Source organism: Mauremys mutica, unplaced genomic scaffold, assembly GCF_020497125.1.
Source record: "Mauremys mutica isolate MM-2020 ecotype Southern unplaced genomic scaffold, ASM2049712v1 000298F_np12_obj, whole genome shotgun sequence".
Lineage (NCBI taxonomy): Eukaryota > Metazoa > Chordata > Testudines > Geoemydidae > Mauremys > Mauremys mutica.
This window is the reverse complement of record NW_025422903.1, coordinates 356,012-375,666: the sequence shown is the minus strand read 5'-3', so window position 1 is coordinate 375,666 and position 19,655 is coordinate 356,012. Positions and strand designations below refer to the sequence as shown.

At 62.2% G+C, this 19,655-nt stretch overlaps 1 protein-coding gene across 4 annotated transcripts in view; it reads right to left on the bottom strand.

Annotated features, from left to right (window-relative positions):
* Positions 1 to 18,908, bottom strand: part of HUWE1 (HECT, UBA and WWE domain containing E3 ubiquitin protein ligase 1) — a 66,268-nt gene extending 47,360 nt beyond the window's left edge. For 3 of the 4 annotated variants that reach the window (XM_045000333.1, XM_045000335.1, XM_045000336.1), the window contains exons 1-5: positions 18,003 to 18,146; positions 14,255 to 14,386; positions 2,639 to 2,709; positions 1,829 to 1,927; positions 80 to 286 (exon numbers count right to left, since the gene is read on the bottom strand). In XM_045000333.1, coding sequence (XP_044856268.1) covers positions 80 to 286; positions 1,829 to 1,927; positions 2,639 to 2,683 — 351 coding nt within the window. In that variant the 5' untranslated portion in view covers positions 2,684 to 2,709; positions 14,255 to 14,386; positions 18,003 to 18,146. Of the gene's footprint in view, positions 1 to 79; positions 287 to 1,828; positions 1,928 to 2,638; positions 2,710 to 14,254; positions 14,387 to 18,002; positions 18,147 to 18,765 lie in introns of those variants that run through there. The other variant, XM_045000334.1, reaches the window with a different exon arrangement.
* Between the last annotated feature and the right edge of the window lie 747 nt (positions 18,909 to 19,655).

The window sequence follows — 19,655 nt, the reverse complement described above, 5'->3', positions numbered from 1 at the left end:
AGCCAGGAAGAGAACCCAGGTGTCCTGGCTCCCAGCCCCCACTCCCCTCCCATGGAAGCCAGGGGCCCTGCCTCCCCACCTCGATGGAGCTGTAGAGGTGCCGGGAGAAGCTGTACTCTATGAGCAGAGCAGTGAAGTTGAGCACGGCCAGCAGCAGGGCCTTGAGCTGCTCCCGCTCCGGCCGGTCGCACACCAGCATCCACAGCATGTTCTCCACCGTCTGCCCGGCGTCGGCCAGGATGCCGTCAAAGCGGTCCAGGAGATCCACCCAGTGGTACAGCTCGCACTGGAGGGGGGGAGATGGGGGTGAGGGGAGCAGCCCGCGAACCCCGGAGTCCTGGCTCCCCCCAGCCCCAGCGAACCCCGGAGTCCTGGCTCCCCCCAGCCCCTACACGGCTCTCCCCCCACACAGCCCCAGGCCAGTACCGAGATGGGAGGCTCTAACCGCTGTGACCTCAGGAGTGTAATATAACCTCTCACTGGAGGGTGACAGGGCCCGAGAGAGTTAATCCCCCCCAGCCTGACCCAGCCTGGTTCGGAAGGTCTGGAACTGACCCGAGCTGGGACATGCAGCCGGTGGGCGTTGCTAGGGGTACAAGGGGAGGTTTGCTCAGGTCCTGCCACGTGAGCAAACAAGTCTGGTCTATCGCTGTGGATTCAGGGATCAGAAAAGGCCCATTAACGTTTAGGAAGATCCTTGAGGGAAATAGGATTATTGTCTGCGTCTCTTTGCAGGTCGTGGTAACCTGTATCTGACCGCTTTGATGGGTAAATCACCCTGGGCTAATTGCCAGCATGGCTGGGAGGGGGCGAGTGAAGCCGATTGTTTTCTCAGGCCCAAAGGCTGCAGGAAATGTATAAAAACCCTGGGCCACGATCCGGCTGCACCTCAGAGCCGCTCTGGGGTCCAAAAGGGCGAAACCTTGAGCCACAAGGATCGAGATCCCCAGTCACTGACTGGGGTCGCCCTGAATACAGACATGGGACTGTAACCTCTGGACTGTTTCTAAAAGGACTTTTGGCAACTAGAAGCTCCTCTCGGCTTGTCCCTGAACCTCAGGAATTGAATTCCAGTGTCTGTAGATTGAGCTTTGAACCAACTCTCGCTCACTCGCTTTTCTTTAATAGATTTTAGCTTCGTTAATAAGAATTGGCTGTAGCGGGTATTTTGGGTAAGATCTAAGTTACGGCTGGACCCGGGTGTGTGGCTGACCCTCTGGGGCGGGAAGAACTTTCCTTTTCTATGAGGAGAGAAGATGTTCAGGAATCACCATCCGATCTGAGGTGTGTCTGGGCGGAGGCCTGAGCTGGGCACTGGACGGGAACTGCAGGGTTTGGACTCCTCAGTAACCAGGCAGGTACCAGAGAAGCTGGTTTCTGCTGGCTGCTAAATCTCAGTATTGGAAGATCCACCAGCGTCTGGGGTTCCTCTGCCCCGGTCTGTTTGCAGTTCACCCTGATTGAGTGACCTCAGCTGGCTCCCCCGGGCACCAGCGTCACAACCGTACACGACAGCCACCCAATAGTCACGGGCTCGGCTGGCGGCCCCCACTCTCCGGCTGGGATCACAGCCAGCGCCCCCAAGAGGGGAAAGCCCCAAGCCCCATTCCCCACCCACTGAGCCAGCCAGTCCCCAGAGCTGGTGCTCCCTGGAGGGGCCGTGGTACCTTCTCCTCTCCTCAGTTCTCACAGACCCCTAGCCGGGGACCCCTGGAAGCAGCGAGTGACCGATTCCTGCCAACCCCCCAGCAATGCCTGGGGCTGGCCCAGGAGCCGAGTGCCCAGCCAGAGGCGGCCCCAGCCGAGCGGCGAGCGCCCGGACACCCACCTTCCCGATATTCCATGTCTTGATCTGTTGCAGTTCCAGCAGCAGCTGCTCATCGTTGCAGACTTTGAGCTTGTCAATCAAGGCCCTGCAGTCGGCAGGCTGGGGAGACAAGTGGGGAGAGGCAGGTCAGGGGGACCAGGCTGCTTGGGGCCTGGGGCGATGATCCGGCCGGATTCCCCCAGGGCTGATTTCCAACACGCTGGGAGAACCCGGCAGGTCTGCGGGGCATCAGAGATGGACCCACAGGACTGAACCCCAGCCCTCTGGCATCAAGGGAGAGCACCCCCTCTTCACACAGCAGGGCCCTCAGAACACCCCCTATAGGGAGCAACAGTTTTCACACCGGGTTGGGTCTAGTGCTTAGTACGAGAGAGCTGAGAGCCAGGACTCCTGGGTTCTCCCCGGCTCTGGGAGGGGAGCGGGGGCTAGTGGTTAGAGCAGGGGGGGCTGGGAGCCAGGACTCCTGGGTTCTCTCCCTGGTTCTGGGAGGGGAGTGGGGGCTAGTGGTTAGAGCAGCGGGGTTAAGGGGGGGCTGGGAGCCAGGACCCCTGGGTTCTCTCTCCAGCTCTGGATTCAGTTTGATCCCAGTAAAAATGGCAGCCCAAGCGTGGCCTAGCAATTCCTAGGCCAGAGGATTTACATCCCGTTGCGAAGGGAGGATCCCGCCCGCAGTGGTAATATCTCCCGGTCGGCGTGACGGCCTGGCTGGCCAGTAGCCCAGCACTCTGCTCGTTAGCCAGCCCCGACCCCTGTGTTTAACCTTCCAGCCCCCAGTCATGCCCGGAAGTTCCAACCCCCAGCGATACTCACAGCCTCCGTGGGGGTTTTCTTCAGTTTCGTTCGGTCCACTTTCATTTTTTATTCTTTTCCACGTTCTGATCCTGGAAGAGAAGAGGGGAGAACGGGCGGTGAACACGGGGGGGCCAGGCAGGGAGCCTCGCAGCCAGCAGAGGGGTTTGTCCTGTTTGCGCTGCCGTAGGAGCCAGGCACCCGTGTCCCGGCTCAAGGCCCCCCAACCAAGCCAGGCCTGGACAGACAGCGCACCCAGGCGGGCCCTTCCCCCCGCAGGGGCAATCTAAGGAGAATGGCCACAGGTCTGTGGCAGAGCTGGGGACAGAACCCAGGAGTCCTGGCTCCCAGCTCAACCCTCACTAACTACTACACCCCACCCTCAGTCAATCAAGATTGGGGGACCCCATGTGCCCACACCGCAGCCACCTTGACTCGAGACCAGGGTCCCCCTAAATCACACCAGACTCCAGCTGTGCTGCCCCCTTCCCAGATCAGGGGGTCTTCCCACTGCACCGGGTGCCACTCAGTTCCCCCCTCCCCCAAACAAAACGAGCCCCCTCCGTTGTGGCAGCCCAGCTCCAGCCCGCGGCCCATCCCACTGGAGCAGGGAAGGGTGACCCCCAAGCTACCCAGGGCAGGGCGACAGTGCCACGTATGGGCGGAGCCAAAGCTGACTCCGCCCCCGGCCAGCCCACACACCTGGCCAACAGCTTGGAGTTCTGGGAATGCCCCCTCCCCCTCCGATCCATTCTCCGCTTTCACCCCTCCCCCCCCACCTGGGCAGGGGGGTGGGTCTCTGCTCCGGCAGCAGTGGATCTGAGCCCCCGGGGGTCTGAGCCCCTCAGAAAGGAATCGGCTTCTGACCCTCGATTCAGGCTCCAGCCCCGACCGTGACTGGGCTGGCCCGGAAGAGACGTGTGGGGCGAGCCCAATGGTCCCCCGCCAGCCGGGTCTGACCCACGGGCACCCAAATGGCTCCCTCGCTCTGGGCGGCAGGTGGCCAGCTGTCCAAGGAGCACAGGCTTCGGGACAGCCACTGGCTAGGCAGCACGGGGAGGGAGGGACCCCGATCTCAACTGCGCCCCCTTGATTGTGGGCACGGGGGCAACACCTGGGCTCCGCATGCCTCACAAGGGGCCAGCAAGCAAGCGGCATGGCTGGATTGGAACCCACCCCAGGCAGATCAACGGCAAAACAACAACCACCCTCCACCCCAAGCCCGAGCTCCCCCTGCACGAGAAGCCTCCGGTTCAGAGCGAGGCAGACAGCTTCCCGGCCCCCAGGGCAGCCCAGAGGGGACGGGGACGGGGCCTGAACAGCCACAGCGCCTCCTCCCAGGAGCGGCTTCGCAGCCTCCCCGAGCCCCCGGCCTGCAGAGCTTTATTCGGCACCGGTGCGACCACGGCTGGACTGAGGTGCCCAGTTCAGTCAGAGAGCGGTTGGCGAAGGCCACGATTAAGGGATTCGCAAACCGGCTTCCGAGCGATACTCCAGGACCGCCAGCTCTTCAGCTCCCCAAGGAGAAGGTGTTGGGGGGGGCACTTGATCCCAGCCGAGGGTCTAGCCGTGGGGAACCAACATTTGAGACCAGGCTCTTTGATCCCGCAGAGAAAGGTCAGAGGAGCCGAGCTCCATTGTGCTGGGAACCCCGGTCTGAGCCCAAACTGGGCACTTCTCCTTCGGGCACATGGCTGGCCGCTGACCCCTGCCCTTGCAATCTGCTCTGTAGGGCCAGGCTGCCCCGCAAACAAAGCCGGGGCCGCAGTCAGGCCTGAACTACAACTCCCAGAAGGCAGTGGGCTGGCCTCGGCTGATGACATCACAGCTCCGGCTCTGGAACAATGAATGTGCAAAAACCCCGCAGGGGCAGTGGGTGGGAGGGGTCTGGGGGGCACGCTCAGGGCTGCTGGGGCAGCCTCGGGTCCGAAACCCAGCGTGCAGGCTCAAATCCACAGCACGTGCACAACAGGGACCCTGAGCTGCGTCCCGGCGCTGGCAACGGCCCCCCAGACACACCTGAGGCAACTCCCCGGTTCGTTCAGAGCCTACGGACTAGGAGCCCTGCCTGCTTCCTCTCCGTCTCTCTCCACGGCATGAAGGGCTCGCGGGGATCTCAGCTGGCACAGGCCAGGGAACTGCCCCCCGACAGGTCCCAGTCCCTCACTCGCTACAGAACCCAGGAGTCCTGGTTTTGCAGCACTTCCAATGTGACTGAATAAACTGGACGAGACATTCAAAAAATGAAAGACAGACTGGAGGAGCGCAGCCGGTGCCGCTTTCTGTAAAGCAAGTCAGCGAAGAGCCTGGCTCTAGGTTAGGCAGGAATTAATTCAGGGAAGTCCTATGGCTGCTGTGAACAGGAGGCCAGACACCTTCACAGGCTGCCAGGACAAGCGTTTGGAAGGCCAGTTTGGGAGGAGCAGCAGGCAAGGTCCACAGATGGCCACGTGTCCCAGCGGGGCTGGGCCAGGAGGGAGGTTTATTAGCCCACCTGCCGGGGTACACAAAGGAGGCCGGGGAAACGTACGTTCTTTACCAAGGCCAATTTCAGAGCTCTGACCTTCTGGAGCCCAGCCAGCACTGCTCCCCACCCCAAGGAAGTCATTAATTATAGCCTGACAGAGCGTAGGACCGGGAACCAGGTCCTCTCAGCGCACGCAGTCCCGTGCCTCAGTTTACCCTTTCTAAAGCAGCCACATGCTCTATAAACATGAGCTCCAACTGCCTGCAATGCACAGGAGGGCAGACTAGACAGAACTCAGGGTCCCTTTTAGGTCCCAAACTCTTCACACCCCTTTGGGGGGAGGTTAGATTAACTTCCTCCGGCCAGGATCTGCTCAGCTCCCTGCACAGCTGATGTCTCGAGACACCATGGTCAGGCCAAACTGACCGATCACAGAGGAGCCTTCCGGCCACACAAGCTCGGAATCCAGAACACCGGGATCTTCCCCCCTCTGACAGAAGGGACGCACAAGGCACAGACAGGCCAATCGAACCCAGGAGTCCTGGCTCCCGGTACCCGATGCCAGCCAGAGGAACTGCCGACTCCTGCACCCCCGGTCAGGTCATTAGGGAAGCCAGTCCTGGCTCGCGGAGCCTGCCCCACGGCAGATCGACGAGCTCTCCTGCCACGCAACGGGCACCAGCCAGCAGGATCCTTCCCTACAGAGCCCAGGACCCGGGACCGGGGAGAGAAACACAGGGGCGCAAGGAGCCAGTCCTGGCCTGATTAGGTTCTAGCCCAGGCAGCCCACGTGACAGTGGATTTTGCCTGTGAAGGTTTCCCCCGTGGTTGGATTCCCAGGCTGGGGGGAGTTTGGACGAATGTCACTGGTAAGAAAAGCTGACCGGGGGGGGGGTCTCAGGCCCCATCTGCTCAGACAGCCCCAAAGTGCACCGCTCACCCTATTCCGGGCCCGGCTGAGGGGCACCACATTTCAAGGCAAGCCGAGTAACCGTGCGGATGTGTCACTTGTTTTAACTCCCTCGCCCTTGATCCAGCGCAGGCCGGTGGCTGGGACCAGCTTTTCACGGGGCTTTTCTGTCTCTTTCTGTGGCCTAGACTGGGACCTCCTCAGGGCAGAGACCTTCCGACTGGGTGTCTGTGCAGTACCCCGCGAAGCCGGGTTTCCACAGACCCGCCAGCCGAGCCGCGGGGCTAAGAACTTCGTCCCTGGGCTGGAGCTGCTGCCATCTCCATCAGCCTGGCTGGGCAACGGTGCTCAGCGCCAGGCTCCCACTGAAAGCTCCTGCCCCTCTTCCGACGGCGACGGCCTCGGGCTCCAAGCCTGGGCGGCAGATCGCTGCTAATCCCAGCACCACGTCCTACGTTCTGCCTAGACCCTTGGGAGAGGAGCCTCAACGCAGCCTACAGCACAGAAACGCCGCGCCTCCCCCCGGGGCCGGCCCGGAAACGCTGACAAAGCACTTCCTGCTGGATGACCCAGTTTGCCAGAGAAACCAGCCTTCCCTGGGAACCAAAGCCCGGTGGTGGGCCGGGGCCCGCCGTACACACCCGCTTGGCGAGGCCTGGGAGCCTACCCCACCAGCCCTCCGAGAGCTCCAGACGTCTCGGCAGGGCTGCAGGCCAGCGGGCCCCCACCGCTCCAGGCTGGCTGCCTTAACGTGCCAAAACAACCGGAGCCTGGATGCTGGCCGCTCCCAGAGCCGTCTGCTCCAGCTGCAGGCCCCGAGGCTGTGGGGCAGATTGCGGGAACGCCTCTCCTCACACTGGCTGGCTTTAAAAGCCACCCGGCTGCACTTCTGCACAGCTCCCAGCTGCTCCGATGCCAGGCTTCCTCCAGCTGGGCACAGCCCACAGACACCCCCCCTTTCCTACCCCTCAAGGAGCCAGGCTCCAGCCTGAAACTGAAAGCAAAAGTCACTCAGCATCCCAAGCTGAAGAGCTACCAGCGCAGGCTCCGAGTGACAGAGCACGGCCGACACTCACCAGACCGCCCCACGGCAGCCACTTCCCCCAGTCAAATCTGGGGAGATCAGAGCGATCAGGAAGTCAATCCCCTCCTGCCCCCCACCCCCAGCAACACTGGACACCCTAGAAGGGCCCAGGGTGTCGTCCTCCAGAGACTTCCTCCCCGGGGATTTGCACCGACACCTTGTAACCCGCAGCTGCTTAGTCACAGGCATGACTCCACGAGGAGTTTTCGTTTCGGTTCTGGAACGAGAGCCCTCAGCCCCCGCCCAATACATAGCTGCCCGCTCACGCGGCAACGCCAAAAATATAGGGCAAAGCCTGGAGCGCGCCAGGGCTTCCCGCCCCCTCTTTTGCATCCTGCCTGCTGTGACTCAGGCTCCAGCAGCAGCAGCTTCGCGGGGCTGGAGCTAAGCTGGCGCTAGACAAACCCCATGTGCTGTGGGGTGGGGAGCTGCTGGGGCGCTGAGCTTCAGAGCCCTCCCCACCCAAAACTCCCCCGGCCAAGGGGCAGGAATGAAGGGGGCGGCCTGGGTCTGGTCCATGCCCACCCCCATGCGGTGTCTCAGTCTGTAGGTCACTGATCCCCACAACCGCCCTGTGAGGAGGGCAGTGCCAGGAGCAGCGCTGCCTCAGTTTCCCAACCTAAGAGACTTGCCCCCGTCTCAATTCCCAGGCTAGCACCCTAAGTGCCAGAGAGTCCTGCTGAGGGGCGCGTGGCGTTCACCCGTCTGAGCCCCCTCAACTCATTCCCATGGAACCAGAGCAGAGCTCTGACATACGCACCAGCGCTGGCGAAGCCAGCGTGACCCTCAGCGAGCTGCGCCGGCGGTTCACTCGCCTCCCTGTGAAAACCGCGCATCTGATTTCTCCTCTCAGTGTGTTCGGCGTCAGCAGCTGGCTGGAGCTGAGGGGGCTCTCTGAACCGGGATCGAGTCGCCCCTTAGCTGCTCTGTGAGGTTAACCAGAGAGCGAAACAACGCGAGTCCCGGTGGCTAAACCTGAGAGACTAAAATCTACCTGGGCAGAAGCACAAACCAGACCTCAAGAACTAGAACATTCACAAGCCTGTAGGAGGCCACGTCCTGGACACTCAACAACAGACTGAGAAGTGGCCATTCTTCAACCAAACCCTTCAAAACCAGCCTCCAACAACTGGAATTAATACTGCAAAAAGTGACCCCCCCGCCCCCCGGTGATACTCTCACCTTCTTGTCAACTGGTCGAAATGGGCCACCTTGATTACACTGTTGAGAGCAGCCCACTTCCACCTTAACTGAATCAGCTGGTTAGCACTGACCCCCCGCTTGGTAAGGCGACTCCCGTCTTTACACCTCCCTACAGCACGTTCCACTCCGTGCAGCCGACGAAGTGGGTTGTAGCCCACAAAAGCCTAGGCCCAAATACATTTGCTGGTCTCGAAGGTGCCACAAGGACCCCTCGCTTTTGCGCACACAGACTAACACGCCTGCTACCCTGAAACCTGTCAGAAAGAGCGACACACGCAGGGAGCTCACAGGCCGGTTTGCCAACCCTCCCTCTCCAGCTGATCGACATCCGCCCTGAATCGTGGGCACCAGAACGGGACACAATATTCCAGCCACAGTCGCACCAGTGTCAGATCCCAAGTGAGGCTGGCGAAATCAGGCGTCTCTCAAGCCCCCGTCTCCACAGAAGGTTTCCCAGCCTAGCGAGAACATCAGCTCCTTGGGGCGGGGTCCATCTCTGCTAGGGCCACTGCCCAGCAAGCAGCACTTACTCATTCTGCTCACACCCAACCCCACCAGGCGCCTGCTGGGCCACACGCCGCGTTCAAGGCAGAACCCCGCACGGGTGCAAAGGCTGGGGACGCTCCTGGCTCCGGTAGTTCTGACATTGCACCAGCCACGTCTAACAAAGACAATAGACGCAGGGTGGGAGAGGAACAGGGGCACCGAGAGAGAGAGAGAAGAGTCGCCCGATGGGGCAGCGGGAATAAACCCCAGGAACAGTCACCACCCGTGACACTACGTTGCTTCAGCCTCCGAGAGCCGCCACTCACACCCACGGCACGTTGCTCGGCTGGTGCGGTGACACTTGTGAGCTAACACGTGCCACGGGGGCAGGGTCCTGGCTGCTGGAGGTTTTGGCGTCTCAGACGAAATACGGCCCTGCACGGCTCCGCTGTTAGAGACTGAAAGGTGGTTCCCCCCCAAGGCCCTGGCCCTCCATGGCACATCAATGCGAACAGTCGGGCTGTGGAGTCTGAGAAATCTCGGAGGCAGAAGGAAGCGCAGCCACCTCTGGTGCAGAGAGCAGCAGCTAAACAGAACAGGCAGCTGCGGGACAGGGAGGGAGGGGGGAGTTCTGGGCCGCCAAGGAAGCCCCGTGAAGAGCAATACGGGATCTTTAGCAGCTTACTTAAGACTTTGGGCTCTTTTTGTTCTGTTTGTGCAGCACCTAAAACAAGGGGCTTCTGGGACTGCCGCCATACCAGTAACCCGTGCAGAGGAGACGGGACCTTGGCTGAAGATGCCAACGAAGCGAGGAGCAAGGTGCTCTGAGATCAATGCAGTTGGAGTCAGCCTGACTGGGGAAGACAGAGCGCTTAAATCCAACAGGGGAGGTGGCAAACTTTGCCGGGTCAGCACCCGTTTGATCTACAAATCCTGCTTGGCCATCTCCACTCCTGGAACGTTGCTGGGGTCTTCACACCCCCTTCCTGGCGAGCTGTTTTCAAACAGGCCACTTTGCTTCAGGCCTTAAGAGCAAAGCACCGTCTGAGCACAAGTCACCCGGCGGTAGGGACGAGTGGCCCCTTTGAGCCAAGATCAAACCGGAGACATTCTGGCCCAACACAGCCCACGTGTGCCAAAAGCACCGCCGGAAAGAGACCCACGGGTCTCTCATTGAACGCCTCCTCTCCGGGCCTCCAGTGACAGTCCCCGTCCCAGTGCCAAGCTAGGAGGAGGTCTTGGACAGCCAGTGGAGGTGCCGGTCTTGTGGGGTTATGGGCCGCACGTTCCGAATCCACCCAGCGGTTCCTGCCCGTCCCCTCGGAAGTGTTAAGGCTAGAAAGGAACCGTAGATCTAGTCCAATCTCTTGTAAGGTGAGACCACAGGACTCCTGAGCTGAGTTCAATAAGAGGCAATTGAACAAACATCCCTCTTACGAATACACCCAGACTTGACTGAAGACCTGCGTGTGACGGAGACTCACATACCAGATCTCTGCCTGTCTGTCCCAATGGGCAGCAGCCTACTCCTGATTTTCATCCATCATGGACCAACTCCGACCAGCGATCTCACCTGCCTCGTGGGCTAGATCCAAGAGCCGTCGGAGATCACGTCTCTTCTCCCTAGGCTGCGGTGAAGTCACCTCAAGCTTTGCTTCCATAAAGCTACTTCAGTTGCTCACCACACGAGCCCTCAATGGCCTCCACGGTTCTTCTCCGAACCCTCTCCTACTTTTCCCAGCATCATTCTAGATCCACAGGGGCACCAGACCTAGACACAACCTCCCAATGACCCGGCCCATCTCTGCAAGGGATGAGGATGTGTTTTCCTAAAGCACCCGGCCTAGCTGCATCCTCACGTTAGCGGCTGGGACTGCCTGGCACACGCCTGTCTCAGCTCCAACGACAGCCATCCATCAGTCACACGTTAGCGCTCAGCATGCGCTTGTCAATTTCTCGCATCCTGCCCAACAGCAACCGCAGCTCCTTCCCGTTGCCAGGTGCTGTACCGACGCCGCTCACGGCTTTACAGCCTGACAAAGGACGGGGAGAGGAAAGACGCCTGGAGACATGAAGCCAGCAAGGCAGAACCCAGGAGTCCTGCCTCCCACCTCAGCGCCCCTTGTCCCTCACTACGCAGCTACTGCTCTAGAGTGAAATGAAAGCGCTCGGTGTAGAACGCTGAGTCCCCAAGAGGGTACATAACATTCCCCCCCCCCCCCCCCGGTCAACATCCGCGGGAAACCAACAGACGAAGACAGCTACTGCGCTAGCCTGATCTATGGTCCAGAGAGGTTCCTCGCTGGGACACCATCTCCGTTCTCCGCCAATGTCTAATGGTTTTCCCTGCCTACGATCGATGGGAGAAACAGGCTCTTTGGTTCGCTTTATAAAGCGCTGGCTTTGTACCGTTAGCCCTCGTTTGTTCTGATCTTTCCCACTGAACGAGGGGCCAGCCTGGGGGGAGACGGGGGGCTGGACACGACCTGCCAAGGCAGGGGGAGAGGTGCGTGATCAGCCAAGTGTTTTAATTGGCACGATTTCAGTTGGACAGTGGCCCCTGACGTCTGTAACTTGCCATTCCAAGGCCAGAAGGGATCAGCCCAGCCTGACCTCCTGGCTAACAGAGAATTTGACTAGTTCCCCCCAAGGGAGCAACTTGTGTTTGGCAAAAGCAGGCGCTAACCGGCAGCCAGTCTGGACGGGAGCCTCCATCTCCGTCCCCGGGAAGCGGGTCCCAAGAATTCATCATCCTCATTTGCGATTGGCGTTTGGCTGGCTTGAGCTTCCAATCGGTGGCGGTTCCACCTTTCACCACTAGAAGGGGCTTCCGACCCGAGCGTGGGATGAAGGCACGTAGACACTGCAGCCACACACTGGTCTCTCAGTCTGACTGGGCGGTAAGCAGAGTCCATCAGATCACGTCAGGCTCCTGTACAATATTCAAGTCGGATTCTCTTTGCTCACCCAAAGAACCAGCTCCCACTGCCAAGTACAACGCGGTGGTTACAGCACCCGCCTGAGTGCCAGGACTCCTGGGTTCTGTGCTCTGCTCTATTCCTACACTGACAAGGTGAGACCACAGGCAAGTCACTACCTCCGAGCCTGTTTCCCCACTGATTAAGAGGCAGAAGTTTGAGACACAGGAAGTGTGGAGATACTCTGACCAGTGGTGTCTCTACCCCGGAGCGATTTATTCTGCACAGGTTCTAGACATGGTGACAGCGGTACACAGAAGGCTGCAGGCATTGGCAGTGAGGCCGGCTCTCCCGACGAACACCCTTAAGAAACTGCAGAGGTTGGAAGGCACATTCCCACGTTTTTGCCCAGGGGGGCGGCTTGTCCTCCACAACAGAAGCAGAGCACTTGGTTAGAGAGGCGAAATCTGCCAATACCTTTAACGAGGGGTGGGGGGGGGGAGAGAATACACCCATCCACTCACTTCAACCCGCCAGCTCACCTGGAAAATTGCCCCAGCGAGCTGACCAACAAGTATAGCAAGTTTTAGTAACTCAGCCATTATGACACACATCAGACTGAGTCTCTGAAGGATCCAGGGCAGAATAGGTTCCACCAGTGATGTCCTATTTATCTGGCCATGCAGCCACCACTTAGCTATTGCTGAGGAAATGTGTCAGACACCAGGCCACAAAGCCAGTCCAGTACGTCTACACACACACACCCACACACCCCGCACCCCAACGGCTGCCTGCAGGCTCTGATCCTTGCTCCAGTCAGTTTCGTGGTTCTCTAAGATGCAGGCATTTAAGAGACTGAAACAAGTGGCATCTTGGACTCGGTTACCCTGAGTCTCCCATCAGCTGACAGTGGACAGTGCCCGGAGGGCTGGCAGGCTGCAGTCCTGGCACAGCTTCGCCGAGGGAGCCTGCCTCCAGGACCGCTCCTCACGGGCGTGCCAAAGCAGGGGGAGCTGAAGTGGAAAAGGTTCTTTCGATTGTTTGATTCACAAGGCTAAATATGGGATCCCATAGTGACGCTGCATGTTAATAGGTACGCCAAGCCGTCTGAATCAGCCTTTTTTCAAGGAAAAACGATAGCTCCCCCACGGGGCTAACCCCGAGCCTCAGACAAGCCAAGAGCTTGCAGAACGCCGCTAAAGAGCTATTACCCCCATTGCAGAGCACAGGGCAAAGCAGAGCAGTGCTGCCGGCGGGGCACGTACACTGGACTCGGGTCAGGCTGGCCTGAACTCTTACAGAAAGGATCCCCACTTGAACCTAAAACAGCAAACCTTGCGCGCGCCCCCCACGTGCTATCCTCTGGGTCCTGACTAGCGAAAGGCACCAGAAAGTTAAGTAACATGACAGAGGTTACAGTCAGTGGCAGAACTGGAAATGGAACCCAGGAATTGTGGCTCCCAGTCACCACCCCGCTCTAACCACTAGACCCCACTCTGCTCCTGGAGTTGGAGAAAGAACCCAGGAGACCTGACACCCAGTACGTCACACCAGGAGCACTCCAGCTGGAGTGGGGGGTCATCCCACAGGTGTTGGGGCATCAGACCACCCAGTCTCTCTCCCAGGAGAGCTAGCAAGGCCCTGCGCTAACCATTAGACACACTCCCTTCCCTACACAGCCAACAAATAAACCTTCTTAAGGCAATTTAGCAGTACCAAGAGGAGCTCGTCAGCACCTCCCCGCAACTGCAGGCCCTGAGCAGGCCGACAGTACTGGGGATCGAACCCGGGACGTTTCTAGGGCTGAAACCCTGTGACCGAGCTGCTCGGACATACAGCTCCACTGCATCACATCGGGCGCGGCCACACCCGGATCTAACTGGACTTAATCAGACAACTTGCCGTGCTGCTGTAGGCTGGGAGTTTGGGAAGAACCTAGGAACCCGGAGTCCTGGCGCCCAGCCCCGCCACCTGCACTACCCCACTCCACCTCACCGCCGCCCAGAGCCAGAACGCAGGACGCTGAAACCCCCAGCAGGTCTTGCTCTAACATCCACCACCTTCAGCGAGGATCTCCCAGCACATCACCAGCCTCATTTTCCAGAGAGAGCGGACGCCAGGGCTTTCAGAGCAGAACCCCTCACCTACAGCACCAGGCCCCCTCCCTGCAGCACTGTCTGGAGACCAGAGCTCCCGGCCTAGTTCTGAGCTCAGCCGTGCCTCAGTTTCCCCTCCCACCAACTCCTTGGGAAAGGGGCGTTCTCCCCACATCTGTGCGGGCCCCAGCAGACAGGCGGCCTGATACCGAGCAGGGCACCCCTCAGAATACAGATCAATCCCGAGAGAACACGCCTGCCGGCTGCGGTGTTAGCCAGTTCACCACGTGCCCGCCGCCGCACGTGGGTCCCTACACCCACTCATCAGAGAAGGAGCCTCAGCGGCGCGACCAACATGGACCACAGTCTCCTCTCGCCACAGACAGGCAACCGCACCCAGAGATCGCTGCCAGAGCCAAGCACCCTGCTAGGTCACCAACAGAAGCAAGCGCTGGCGGCGCGCGGACACCCACCTGGAATCACAGCCAGTCCATGCTCGGTCCGGTCTGCTATCCGAATCACTAATCCGGCACCCACGTGTCGCCCCAGCCGGCCAAGGGAAACACCTTCCGCTCTGATCCACTTCCACCAGACTAACTGAGGGCCTAGGAGAAACCAGAGACACGGGTGAGACCTGGCACGGGGGGTGAGACCCCAGCACGGGCGCGGGGCAGAGGCCAGACCATGGAGACCTGGATATTTCCTTATACAGGGTTAAGAACAGATCCGTCCCTAGCAGGCGAATTGGGGGCAAGTGGGGTACCAGTAATACCATCCCACTCGCCCTAGGGGACCCCTGCCTGGCGTGGAAAGAGTGAACCCAGCCGTGGCATTTCCCCTTCCCACCCTACAACACCCAGGAGTTCCCTGAGAACATCCACAAGCAACGGCATGAACATGAAACAAGAAGCACCTCTTCCCTCCCTCCCTCCCTCTCACCCCCCCCACAGCGTTAACCTGTGGAACCCACGGCCACCTCACTGAGGTGTTGTGAAGGCCAGAAGCAGATAACCGGGGTCCGAATAGAACCACACAGCCAGCAATGGAGCTGTCCTCCAGGAGGTTACTAGCCCAGATGGCTAAGGATGCTTGGGGTGTCCCAACTCTGACGGCCAGAACCTGGAGGGGGAAGATTTGGGGGGGCGGGGGGGCTGCCCTGAAGCTCTGGGCCTGGCCACCACAGGAGATGGATACTGGGCTGGATGGACCATTGCTCTGCACGTCTGGCCCGGCTTATGGGCTCACCTGCCACAAAGCAGGAAATCGGGGGTGATCCCCCCTGGCCTGTGTTACATGGGGAGCTAGTCCCACCCACCTCCCCAGACAGACTTGCTTCCCACCCCGCTCCAGCCCCCGAGGAAAGCGCCGAGGGTCGTTATTCACCCAAACGAAGCACCGAAGGGCTGGGTGAGCCTAGTCACCCAACAAGCATTCTGCCCTCGCGTAGGCGCTACGTTACTGACGGGGGGTCTCCCACCTCTGCGCACCACCCACTATGCGGCTGGTCGCCCGCAAACCGGGCTGAGCGCCGGCAGCAGGGAGAGGCCGGCTGGGCTCGGCCGTGGCAGACAGAACTTTTGGCAGCTCGAGGACGAGCCCGGGCAGCCCGGCGGTGCTGGAACACCCCCCGCCCCCGTGCTAGGCTCGCTCCAGCTCTTTCAGCAGCCCTGCCGCTCTAGAAGTTCCCCGCCCACTAGCCCTGCTGGGTCCCGAGCCGAGCCCAGACACGGGTCCGGGGGGGGGAGAAAAACCTCCCCCTGAGCTGCCACTTCAATTTAGCCCCAGAACTGGGGGGTGCTGCAGCTTTGCCCCACATGCAAGGGGCGGTAAGAACTGTCAGCTCCAGGTGCCCCCCCCTCTCCAGGAGAGATTCCTAGGGCTTGGCCTGGGAGTGGGGAGCCCCATAGCATCTCTCCCAGCCGGGCGGGCGGGGAGGGTTTTCCCCAATGATAAAGTTTCCTGGTGAGCTTCCCATCCAGACCGGGGGCGGGCACCATTCCCCGCCCCGCAAAGAAATCAGGGAGGCCTCGCTGACGCACCCTCTTTCACATCTCCCTACCCTGGCAGCACCCACCAAAAGAACCCTCCCCTTTGGGTGGGAGTCTCACAGCGTCTCCTCCCCACCTCCCGCTAGCTTCAGGGATCCCCCTGTGAGCTCTTCACTCCCGCAATCATCCCCTGCCTTCGGGGGACATCCACGCCCAGGTTTCGGGGGGCACGGACGTCCTGTTATGGAGTTATGGGGAACTGGAGCGAATACCCTGCAAGGAGGACGGGTTCCAGGGAGAAGTCCCTGTGAGAGGTAGCAAGTTCACTCCTGGGGTCCCAAGGGGAGGCGGGATCTCTGCCCAGGAAGGGGGAACGACAGGCTCCCTCATTGGGGGGGGGGGGGGAGGTTTCGCGGGAGAAGGGAGGCCAGGCACTGAATGGGGGGAGATGGACCCTCGTGGGGGGAAGGGAAGGTCCCTACCCAATGGGGGTGGCAGGAGGACAGCAGTCTGTGGATGGATGGTGCAGATCAGGCTCAGGGGATCGCCACAGGGAGATCTGGGAGGGGGGGAAGGTCCCTGTCCAGGGGGCAGGGCTCTATGGAGATGGGGGTAGGAGAGAGGCAGGGCTCTATGGGAAGAGGAAAGCAAGTCTCTGCCCCGCGGTGGCTCTGTCCCTGTCCAGGGGGAGCAGGGACTCTCCTCTCACAGGGGTGGCAGGTCAGTCTGGGGGAACAGGTCTCCATGGGAAGCAGAGTCCCCTCTTGCCTGTGGCGGTGGGGGGGGAGGGGGCGCCCCGTGTCTCCCAGCAGGGGTCAGGTCTCTCATCTCTCCCTGGGGGGGTCCACGTCCCTGCGCTTGGGGGGGGGTGTCTTCCTTCTCTTCCTGGGGGGGTGGCAAGTCCCTTGGGGGGGGGGGAGGTGACAGATCTCCCTGTCGCCCATCTGGGTAGGAGGCCTATATGATGTGGGGACAGGCCCAGCAGAGTATGATGAGGGGAGGCCTCTGGGTGAGGGCCCCCCCGCAGGTCACTGGGGGGGCAAGACGGGGGGGGCCTGGTGAGGTAGGGGGGTATGATGAGGGGAGGTCCCTGGGCAGGGGGAGGAGGTCACCGGGTGGGAGGGAGGTCCCGGGGGGGATACGATGGGAGGCCCGGCGGGAGGCAGGTACCTGGGTGTGGCGGGGGGGGGCAGGTCACTGGTGGGGGGTAGGATACGATGGGGGGCCCGGTGGGGGGCAGGTCCCTGAGCGGGGGAGGTCTCGGGGGGATACAATGGGGGCCCGGCGGGGAGAATATGACAGGGGTGCAGGTCACTGGGAGTGGGTTGCTGGGGGGACTGGTGTGGGGGGAAGGTCCCTGGGTGGGGGGGGTTATATAATGGGGGGGCCGGCAGGGCGGGAGGAAGTCACGGGGGGGGCGGGGATATACGATGGGGGGCCCAGCAAGGGGGATATGACGGGGGCAGGTCGCTGGGGGCGGGTTGCTGGAGGGGCAGGTCACTGGGCAGGGGGGGCGCCGGGGGGGCATATGAGGGGGGGTGGGTGGCTGGGCGGGGGGGTATGATGGGGGGCAGCTTGCTGGGGGGACCGGCGTGGGGGGAGGTCCCTAGATGGGGATACGATGGGGGTCGCGGGAGGGAGTCCCTGGGCGGGGGGAGGTCGCTGCCGGGGGGGGGCAGGTCGCTGGGCTCAGGACATGGGGGGGCAGGTCGCTGGGGGGCCGGCGGAGGGGGCAGGTCCCTGTCCGGGAGGGGGCGGCGGGTCGCTGGGGGCAGGCGGGGGGGGCGGGTCCCTGCCCGGGGGGGGGCGGCGGGTCCCTGCCCGGGGGCCCGCGAGGGGTCAGGACATGGGGGGGCGGGTCGCTGGGGGGCCGGCGGGGGGGGCAGGTCGCTGGGGGGGGCCGGGGGGGGGAGGGCCGGGCCGGGGGGGGGCGCCGGGTCGCTGGGGGGCCGGCGGGGGGGCAGGTCCCTGCCCGGGGGGGGGGGGGCGGGTCGCTGGGGGCCGGCGGGGGGGGGCGGGGCCCTGCCCGGGGGGGGGCGGCGGGTCGCTGGGGGCAGGCGGGGGGGGGCGGGTCCCTGGGCGGGGGGAGGTCGCTGGGCGGGAGGGGCGGCGGGCTCAGGACATAGGGGGGCCGGCGGGGGGGGCGGGTCGCGGGGGGGGGGGATGTGCCGGGCGCCCCGCCCCCGAGGAACAGCCCCACGCGGGCGGGGGGGCCCCTCCCCCCCGGCGGTACCTGCTCCGGGCGCGGGGTCAGTGCCAGGCCCAGTCGCCTCCCGCCGCCGCCATCTTAACAGCAGCCCCCGAGCCTCAGCCCAGCAGGCAGATCCCGCGAGAACTCGCTGCCTGCCGCTCGGGACGGGATCCCGCGAGACTTCGGGAGCGAGTTCCCGCGAGACAGGCTCCGCCCCCTCCCTCCCGGCCGCGAGAACCGAGCCAGGGAGATCCCGCGAGGCCGCGATGAAGCAAAGCGGGAGAGATCTCGCGAGAAGTCAGGCGACGTGAGACTTCCCCCTTCCCGCAAGAAGCAAAGTCGAGATATCGCGAGACCTTGATGGTTCTCGTCCGCATTCAATACCGGGGTAGCGATCGCCGGAGCTAGAAGGGACGAGCGAAATCTCGCGATAGTTCGTGGAGCAGACCTCACCGCGAGTCCGCCTGCTGAGCATTAGATCCCGCGAGACTTGAGGGTGAAAATCTCGCAAGGGTCGCGAGACTGATCTTTAACTGTTTGCGGCCCGGAATAAAGTGGTGATGCGAGATCTCGCGAGACTTGTGGCTGCAGATCTCGCTTTGGTCCCGCCCTTCCCATGAGACTAAACTGCCTTCGGCCCGGGAACAGAACCTCGCGAGAACTCACTCCCCGGGCTGTGAGAAGAGAAAACTCGCGAGAACTCAGGCCGGGCGGGGGGGGATGAACGCGCCCCCCCCCGAATTCCCCCCGTGCCAGGTGCTAGAAGGGGATGGGAGCCCTGAGGGGAATTCGCGCGAGAACTAACCGTTTCCAAGGCGACAGGGGGCGAGAACGGCCGGCCGCGGCGGGGGTGGCTGGCCAAGAGCCCACGTGAGGTATCGCGATGATAGGAAACCACGCGAGAGCGCCGACCTGCAACGGCGCCGCGCTTCCTCCAAGGAGGCTTCTAATCACGCGAGATCTCGGGAGGCTGTGTCACCCTCTGAACTCTCGCGAGATCTCGGCCGACGATCTTCCGCCATCGAACCCTCGTCTCGCGAGACCTCAGATTACTATTTCTCGCGAGACTTCGCTGCCAAAGCCCAATCCCAGCCGTTCTTGAGACAAATGTAACTTTATTGAGCCGCCTCCGGGCGGACACGCGAGGGTCCCGCCCCTCCCCCCATGCGGTCATGGCACGTCACCGCTCAGGCTAATGACGGCAGAGCCCCGGGGGGGGCAGAGCCCGTGAGGGGGAGGGGGGGCTGGTATCGGGGCAGAGCCCCTGGAGGGAGGGGGGCTGGTATGGGGCACAGAGCCCCGTGGGGGAGGGGGGGGCTGGTATCGGGGCAGAGCCCCTGGGGGGAGGGGGGGCTGGTATGGGGGTGAACAGAACCCCTGGGAAGAGTGAGGGAGGCTGCTATGGGGGGCTCCGCTCTCGGTCAGGGTCTGTGCAGCACCTGGCGCAACGGTCTGGGGGTCTGTACGGTGAGGGGTGACGGACAGGAGGGGGGCCGGCAGGCAGTGGGGGCTCGCGGGAAGGGGGGGGGAGCTGTTCGGCACGGGGGGGCTCGCGGGAAGGGGGGGAGCTGTTCGGCGCGGGGGGCTCGCGGGAAGGGGGGGGAGCTGTTCGCCGCAGGGGGGCTCGCGGGAAGGGGGGGAGCTGTTCACCGCAGGGGGGCTCACGGGAAGGGGGGGGCTGTTTGGCGCGGGGGG